Source organism: Misgurnus anguillicaudatus, chromosome 20 (assembly GCF_027580225.2).
Source record: "Misgurnus anguillicaudatus chromosome 20, ASM2758022v2, whole genome shotgun sequence".
Lineage (NCBI taxonomy): Eukaryota > Metazoa > Chordata > Actinopteri > Cypriniformes > Cobitidae > Misgurnus > Misgurnus anguillicaudatus.
The window spans coordinates 2,877,558-2,887,250 of NC_073356.2; the positions used below are offsets into that span (position 1 = coordinate 2,877,558).

General features: G+C 37.4%; 1 protein-coding gene and 1 long non-coding RNA gene across 2 annotated transcripts in view; one reads left to right on the top strand and one right to left on the bottom strand.

The window, feature by feature from the left end:
- The window catches only part of tpd52 (tumor protein D52), a 42,275-nt gene extending 32,995 nt beyond the window's left edge, over window positions 1-9,280 (bottom strand). The window contains exon 1 of the mRNA XM_055218928.2: window positions 9,059-9,280. Coding sequence (XP_055074903.2) covers window positions 9,059-9,077 — 19 coding nt within the window. The 5' untranslated portion in view covers window positions 9,078-9,280. The remainder of the gene's footprint in view (window positions 1-9,058) is intronic.
- LOC129454403 (uncharacterized) lies at window positions 310-2,605 on the top strand. Its single transcript, XR_012359514.1, has 3 exons — window positions 310-1,223; window positions 1,330-1,378; window positions 1,775-2,605. It is a non-coding gene; the product is annotated as an uncharacterized lncRNA (long non-coding RNA).
- Window positions 9,281-9,693: the final 413 nt, after the last annotated feature.

Here is a 9,693-nt window from a genome sequence, read left to right on the forward strand (position 1 = left end):
TATATATATATATATATATATATATATATATATATTCGCAAAAAACTATGTACATACACAAAATAAAAATACATATTCATAAAATACGTTTCACAAACAAAAAAAAAACAATTCACAAATGTAGAACTGTCTACGAAAAGTTTTAAATTTTGAGTTTATCATGACTGTGAATGTACGAATCGTCTTTTTCGTGTGTGTGTGAATTGCTTTGAATTCGTGTGTGTGTGTTTTGAGACTTTGGTGGCAACGCGCTTCTCCAACGTGTGTCACTCGTACTCTTTAGCCAATCACTCAAGGAGCTCAGCAATACACACCTTTTGCGCAATCAACTGAAATGAAGCTTCACGTCATCAACCAAGTATGGCGAACGAAGTGCGGGATATACGTGTAAGTTATTACTTTATTTCATATTGTTTCATAATTTAATATTGCTAAAATAACACACATTACACTCGCTGTTTACAAGAGATTCCCGCGATTAACACGAATGACGTTAATCGTATTGCAAGACAGACTGTCTTACCTAACAGTAAGAAGGAGAAGTGTCTTTTTTTAAGTTAAATTAACAACTTTGAGAGTACGTTAAGTATTCTCATCTCATGCTTAATCCTCGTCTCTGTTTCTGACCAGTTAATATTGATCTTTGTATTATTTATCTATTTAGTTAAATAGTAAACACTTACAATATAGTCTTTATTATGTTATGCCTAAAGTGTTTGTTTTTGCAATGTACGTACAGAAATACGATTGTTACTGACTATGAGTAGTTTTTCAGTAAGGATCAGGTCACTGCATGAGAGATCAGGGTGAGGGCGACTTGTTTCAGGTCGATGAGAAAGTCAAACAACATAAACTGAGTCTATATGAAAACACAAAAGACAGCTAAAATGCATTTTAAGCAGACGTTTTTGTGGGTTCTACATCTGTGCATAGACAGGCTAAATCTGTTCATAAGTGCTTCAGTTTAATGACAGTAGCCTAGTAAATAGAGTTTACATGTGTCATATTTAGAATCAGTTTACATATAACATTGATTCTTAATTCTTGATATTGTTTAATGTCATTTATTCACCGATTGTATTAAAGGACTCTCGCCGTGTAATACTGTCACAGAGCTGTTGTTCTTGTGTTGCAGGGACAGCACATTGTTGCACTACTCAGAACTCAGTGAAGTTCACAGCTGTACTGAAACGGAGGAGAGCTGACACAGACCTAGAACAATGGTAATTTTTATTTAATCTACATTTTACTGTAATGTAGTATTCCAAACTTTGCTGTAATTTTAATTAATGTTACCATGGCCACTGTGTGTTTTCTGTGTATTTTCAGAGGTTCTGTCTGCAAGACCCAAAGAAAGGAAGCTTGCTAATGTATTAAGGTACAACACAAAAATTTTGCAATGTAGAATTTTACACAGACACACACACACACACACACACACACACACACACACACACACACACACACACACACACACACACACACACACACACACACACACACACACACACACACACACACACACACACACTTCACAAAAGACATACTGTATGAGATCAGGCTCATTTTACTGAAAATGTTTATATAACAGATAAAGTCCATACGAGTCCATTATTACAGAACAAACCATTACAATGTACAAATAAATAGTCCTGTCCAGATTGAGGCTGCGGTGTGACATTCAGGACGTCAGACGATTAGAAGTATTGCAAATGCCATGTAATAAGAAGCATACAGACTAAAATGATAGGAATTGCACTTTTTTTCATTTCAGGAGTACTTTTTAAAAGAGTGTCACCTGTAAGCTGCCTGACCTCACAGTCCTCCAAGTAGCAGAGGCATTTAAGGACTTTGCCAGTGCTGTAGCCCCTTCGGTCACCACTATCAGGATGTCACATGTCAATTCTTTGGTGGATTTTGGCTTTGACAAAGTTTAGAATGGAAGTGTGCTGTCATAACAGCAGCAACAAACACGCAACCTTAATCGCTATCAAGATGCCCCATAACTACAACCTCTGCAACTATTTGGCTACAGCCTTGACACATCTGTTTGCTTGTTAGTTATTTATATTTACATGTTTACATTTCTGAAGTTAAGGTAGTTATTTACAGTATATTACATACATACATTACTGCATTGCAAATGTTCAAAGTCATTTATATTTACATGTTTACATTCATGCAGTGCAGGCAACACTGTATGAAAGTTATTTACAGTATATTTAAATACATTACTGCATTGAAAATGTTCAAAGTCACATGTTTACATTCCTGCAGTGCATGCAACACCGAATAAAACTTACTTACAGTATATTTACATTCATTACTGCATTGCAAATGTGTAAAGTCATTTATATTTACATTCCTGTAGTGCAGGCAACACTGAATAAAAGTTGATTATATGCATGTCAATATTAATTATACCTGAACAAAACTAAATGCAATACCAAGGCAGCGTCCTTTCTCAGCCAGCGATGCACTTTAAGGGTCAATAGCACGATCAAATCATCACTTTTAAAATGACTGCAGATCCTTGTATGGGATGTGATGTTAAATCGCTCACGTCGAATGTTGTGAATCCATTTTCTGCTTGTTTTTCGTCCACAAAAAAAAAAACTTTTGGAAGCTCATACAGAGTTGAACTTTGAGGAGTCCTCACATAACTGGACACAGCAATGTTCAGCTTAAATACTTTTCTTTCCGCTGCTGATATTTAAACTTTCTGGAAGCCATTACTATAATGGTTAACTATATAATGCTATAAATATACTTTAGTTATAAATCGCTCTCAAATAATTATATGAAAGCATTTTGCTGCTAGTACACTCTGATACGAAATACGCTGGAAGATTCTTCCGGAAATACGTCAGGAGAGCCAGATTGCGCAAAAGGTGTGCATTGCTGAGCTCCTTGAGTGCTGCGCTCTTGGCGGGTTATGATTGGTTGAATGGTAAGCTTGCATCTGATTGGCTAAAGAGTATGAGTGGCCCACGTTGGAGAAGCGCGCTGCCACCAAAGTCTCAAAAAACACACACACGAATTCAAAGCAATTCACACACGAAAAAGACGATTCGTACATTCACAGTCATGATAAACTCAAAATGTAAAAATTTTCATACACGTTTGTGAAATGTATTTTATGAATATGTATTTTTATTTTGTGTATGTAAATCGTTTTTTTGCGAATATATATATTTTTGTGTATGTGAATTAGATTTCATGCATGTGAAATTGTCTACACATGTGTGAATCATGTTTTTTGCGTGAATTATTAATGAGATTAATCTATCTCCATATACAAATTAGGTCAACAATAGCAGCAATTAGAACAACACAAGAACAGCAATACATAAGTGCACTAGAGGTAGTTAGTTTCATCAAGTCCAACACATTATACATAGTCAAGGGTTAGTTAGTAGTTTCAAATGTATATACAGTCATAATCAAAAGTTTGGGCACCCGTGACAATTTCCACGATCTTCATTTATAAATATTTGGGTGTTTGGATCAGCAATTTCATTTTTGACCTATCAAAGAACTGAAGGACACAGTAATATTTCAGTAGTGAAATGAGGTTTATTGGAATAACTGAAAATGTGCAACATGCATCAAAACGAAATTAGACAGGTGCATAAATTTGGGCACCCCAACAGAAAAATCACATTAATATTTAGTCGAGCCTCCTTTATCAGAAATAACAGCCTCTAGACTCTTCCTATAGCCTGTAATGAGTGTCTGGATTCTGGATGAATGTTTTTTGGTTTCTCCTCACAAAACATCTCCAGTTCAGTTAGGTTTGATGGTTGCCGAGCATGGACAGCTTGCTTCAAATCACCCCACAGATGTTAAATGATATTCAGGTCTGGGGACTGGGATGACCATTCCAGAACATATCAGAATGTGTACTTGTTCTTCTGCATAAATGCCTGAGTAGATTTCGAGCAGTGTTTTGGGTAGTTGTCTTGTTGAAATATCCAGTCCCGGCGTAACTTCAATTTTGTGACTGATTCCTCAAACATTATTCTCAAAAATCTGCTGATATTGAGTGGAATCCATGCGATCCTCAACTTTAACCAGATTCCCAGTACCGGCACTGGCCACACAGCATGATGGAACCTCCACCAAATTTGACTGTGGGTAGCAAGTGTTTTTCCTGGAAGGCTGTGTTCTTTTGCCGCCATGCATAATGCCCCTTGTTATGAGCAAATTATTCAATCTTTGTTTCATCAGTCCACAGCACCTTATTCCAAAATGAAGCTGGCTTGCCCAAATGCTTACCTCAAGCGCCTCTGTTTGTGGCGTGTGTGCAGAAAGGGCTTCTTTCGCATCAAAGTTCAAAGTGCGCTGAATTGTTGAACGATCCACATTGACATCATCTGCAGCAAGTTGATGTTGTAGGTTTTTGGAGGTGGTCCGTGGGGTGTTTTTGGCTCCTCACCATCCTTCGCCTTTGCCTCTCCAATATTTTACGTGGCCTGCCACTTCTGGCGTTAACAAGAACTGTGCTTGTGGTCTTCTATTTCCTCACTATGTTCCTCACAGTGGACACTGACAGCTTATATCTCTGCGATAGCCTTTCGCTAAACCATAATGTTGAACAATCTTTGTTTTCAGGTCATTTGAGAGTTGTTTTGAAGCCTCCATGTTGCCACTCTTCGGAGGAGAGTCAAAGAGAACAACAACTTGCAATGGGCCACCTTAAATACATTCTCTTTTTCTTAATGAGCTCACCAAACCAATTGTGTGTTCCAATAGACCCCTTCAAGGTTTGTAAACATTGAATGACTATCGGTGCGCGCGCAGCATGGGGTCAAACTGTTCATACCATCCAGGCTTTATAATTTAATCTAACAGGGCTGAAAAATGATGACTTACCTCAAATGAAGTGAGCACTACAAACAAGCCTCTTTGATATTTGTATTGTTCCAGTCTGCACGTTAATTGCTTGCAGCCGCAGATGTTGTATTTTTTGTTTTTAGATTCTGCACGAATCGCGATTTTCACAGCCCACGACGTAAGTAGGCATTTTTGACGATATCGAATAATACGCGACTCAATCTTTTCTGACCCCGACATGCACAGTGGGAACTGCCTGTGACGTGAACCCGTGAAGGGGTCTATTAACCAGTGCTAAGTAGTTAGAGGTATTCAAATCAACAAAATGACAAGGGTGCCCAAATTTATGCACCCGTCTAATTTCGTTTCGATGCACATAATATTATATATATTATATTATATATTAAACATTATATATGATATTGCACATTTTCTGTCAAACCAATAAACCTCATTTCTCTACTGAAATTTTACTGTGTCCTCCAGTTACTTGATAGGTCAAAATGAAATTGCTGATCCAAACACCCAAATATTTATAAATAAAAATCATGGAAATTGTCAGGGGTGCCCAAACATTTGCATATGACTGTATATACTTCATTTTCAAGGAAACCCACTTGAAATAACTCTTTTAAAAGGTTAAAGGAACAGTATGTAGGATTGTGGCCAAAACTGGTATCGCAATAACAAAACTTGTGGCTAAACCTGGTACTGCAATCTCACAACTGGTGGCCAATACACAAAATGACAACATAAACATCAGTTGAGGGCTGCAACTCCACTTTTTAAATGACAATATCCTGGCCAGACCACTGTTGTCAGTGATATAAGTATTTGAAATGAAAATGATTTCTTAATGTCTAGTGACATATCAGGGCCATTTTATGATTAATTGATATAAATTTCTTACATACTGTTCCTTTAACTTAATGCATCTTTTCATAGTCTTTGAGGTATGTTAAATAATCATGATTAGGTCCACAATCGAGCAGCCCTACTTTCCCATTCTTTTATTCTTTTCATCTTATTGTCTATTTAATTAAGAAAACCAAGAATACAAGAAAATAGGTTGTACATTTCCACTGGAAAATTCCAACAGGAACATTGGGACAATATCCGAAAGAAAATAAAGCACTAAAAATCTGGCATTCCACGTTCTGAGAGAGCCGTGATCACAAACGCAAGCAATAAAAACCTGTCTGAAAGAAAACTGTCTTAACATGCAGACAAATGCAGACGAGAATCTGAACACTGCAGCGCACAAACAAACTTCAGCTGTGGAAATTTCCACCACTCAGATCAGAAGATTTATCTCTGCTAGCTTTCAGCTATAATAAAAAGATAAAAGTCACATCAACTTACAAATCTGAGTAACAGAATAGTCAACTTAACCAATTCAGGCTAAAAGTACAACAACCACACTAAAAACAGAACAAATTCATGAATAACAGCAGTTGTAAATTAAATTACAGCTTCCTCATTCCACATCATACTGCTAATCGTGTTTTTATTTTTAATTTCTATTGTTTATTTTGCCTGAATTGATCCGAATAAGCACTGCCTAAGCAAATGATGACTGCAAATCAAGTCTATTTATTAAAGATGTAAAGTCATTTTCATTGTGTTATAGCACAGGTTTGCTACACTGGGTGTATAGCACTGGGCTCTCTGGGTAAAGGTTCTTCCTGTAATGCCTCTCTCTCTCTCTCTCTCTCTCTCAAGCATTTTTGTGCCACATCCTTTGTACACATTCACCAACTAAGGATGTTTCCAACCAACAGCTATCATTATGGGTTCCACAAATAATCCCACTGGAAGGTCAGTATACCTGCCCAACATTCCTGGGTAAATAAATTAAAGGTGTCTCTCTGGCATTGTCCTGCAATCTGCTCATCAGGTCACATAATGGCCTGTGGGCAGCAGCTGCAGTCAAACGTGGGCATGCAGGAAAGAGGAATGAGCAGATGGTGGCCCTGCGTGAGAGAGATGAGAGGTGGAGAACAGAAGATTCAGACAGGAAAGCTCTGGCTCCTGGGGAGGTTGCTCATCAGCTTACTAAAGCCCAGGAGGAATGAGAGAAAACCGGCCGCTCAGATCCACGCACAGAGATGAAGTGACCAAAATGGACAGTCAGAAGTCAGTGTTACCCCACACAGCAAAATCATTAGCATTAAATGTACACTGCTGGTGTTTATCTGAGTACCCCCAGACCTGGTGGTATATACACTAGCAGTGTACTTTTAAGATGGGTGATTTTGCTGTGCATATAAGATAATATTAACAACACTAGGCATCACAATTTGAGAAGTGCCAGAAAAACAGCATCAGCAACACATTGTTTATGTACCACTGTATTGGGCAAACAAGAACCCAGACAGAACAGATCTCAACAGTAGGAACAACAAGCACAGTCTCCTCAACTTTATAATGGACAGGTATGAGGAACATGACCATCACAACCACCTCAGGATCATCATATGTTTTCATGTTGAAAATGTACTTATACATGACAACCTCATCTTCATATTAAGTTATCAAATTACTTAAAATTGAAAGAGGCATCATACATAAAATGATAAAGACAAGGAAGAGAAAGAAAGAAAACTTTGACCCTGTTGCAGGCAAAAGTGGCCCAAATCTGATTTTTTGGGGGTCAGACTTCTTCAGGAGTAGTGTGAACACTCAAATCTTGCCCAGATCTGTTTTTTTCCAATGTGGCCGCAGTGTAAACAACCAAGGCGGACTTGATGCGACTTTTATGTCAATCTACCATCACATTCCCACCACTCCTGGCTTCGTCCACACCACACAGACCTCTGTAGTGAATTTTCAGCCATAACCCCGCAAAAGGCCAAAATATCTAATTTTGCTTTCTTTCTCTTCATTCTTCTAGTCCTCAGCACCTGCTCATTAATGTTACGGCTGCCATTACACAAACATTTAGAAAGAAAAGCAAAAATGCTTACTTCCTTCATAACCTCGCCAACTTTAGCACAACGGCGTGCTGCGTATGATGTCGTTATTGTTTGTTTGCGCATGCGGGTCAGTTCGAAACAGCAAACAGTTCACACTGGTATCTGATATAGGCCACCTTTTAAGAGGTAATGTGAACAGCCAAACAAAAAAATCAGATCTGAGCGAAATATCCGAATTGAGAAAAAGGCTTGCAGTGTGAACGGGGTCTTTCTGCTCCAATGCAACCCTAGTAAAACTTAAAAAGTAGTTTGTCTGCAAAACATTAAAGGGGACATATCATGAAATCTGACTTTTTCCATGTTTAAGTGCTATAATTTGGTCCCCAGTGCCTCTATCAACCTATAAAACATGAACAAGATCAACCCAGTAACTTAGTTTTGGTAAACCATTCTCTGCAAGCATGTGAAAAAATAGCTTATTGAAGTTTGACTCCCCTTGTGATGTCAGAATGGGGATAATACCGCCCCTTAATCTGCACGATCCAACCACGACAGTGCCATTTAGTGCAGAGATCAGCTCATTTGAATTTTAAAAGACACACCCAAAAACTGCACATTTTTGGTCACACCTACAAAGAGGCTATTTTAACATGCTATAATAAATTATCTATATGGTATTTTGAGCTAAAACAAAAACATACATACTCTGGAGACACCAAAGATTTTTTTAAATCTTTAAAAAGTTTTGTGAAATGTCCCCTTTAAAACAAAAACAAAAAATATTTAAAAAGACACTAGAAATTCAAACATGGCAAACACAGTATTTTAACAGGATCAATGAGTATTTTAACTGTGAAAACACATACACACATTTCCAGCAGGTGTATAAAGCTAACATATGGTTCAACAATATTGTCTATGATGCAATATAAGCCTAAACATGTTCAAACAGATAAAATAATCCTTACTTATTACAACACAAATATATTTTGCAATAGAATGATGGGAAGTAATGGTTAGGTTCTGATACTTCCTTAATACTCTTGTATCAGTATTGGGAAAATATCAATTGTAATAATAATAAAGTCATTCTCTTTTCTAAACTACTTTAAACAGAATGCAAACTTCGTACATAATCCTTCAGACCAGCTGTCACATTTCTCATTTTCACAGTAAGAAATAATGCGAGCACTTTTCCTGGCTGTGCTAACAAACAAGCTAGCTAACTTCAGAAAGTTGACATCAGTTGCATTTCTAACCTAATCTTCTCCACGTGTCACTTCAAGCTCACAAATAAATTCAACTACCTTGTTCGGCTTCCTCCATCCTGTCTTTGCGGATGTCTTATGCGGTATGTTGCTCAGTCTGATCCCTGCGGTCTTGATTTTCCACTTCAAATGCAAATTCAAAGCTCAAAGCTGACACCACTGCTACTGGGCTGCTGCGCGAGGTGGGGTGGGGTCGTCTGTGACGTCACGACGCAATGCACGTAAAGATGTAAACAGATAAAAACGGGCACCTGCGCGCCCACGATAAAACTCTTATTACGTGAGCTGCTGCTGTTGATTCCACTGAACCAAATGCATTGAGATACCGCCGTAATAACACACGATAAGTATCGTTGTTGAACACGTACAGTTGAACACATCATTGTGTAAACGTGTGTAAATCGTTTTGTTGCCTAGTTATAAAATACATAAACTGTATTTATGAGTTTTTTTAAGGGAGAAAATTATATGAGAAAGAAAAGATAAACAAATAGCCTAGTAATAAAAAATATAATAATAATAAAGTATTATAATTTATAATAACATTTTACATTTAAACATACAGATGTATTTAATTGGTTTTAAATGTAAACTTTATCTCTTTATCTCTTTTATAAAAAATAAAATAAAAGTTGCGTATGGTAAGCCTTCTCACTAGACCAAAACGAATGTTT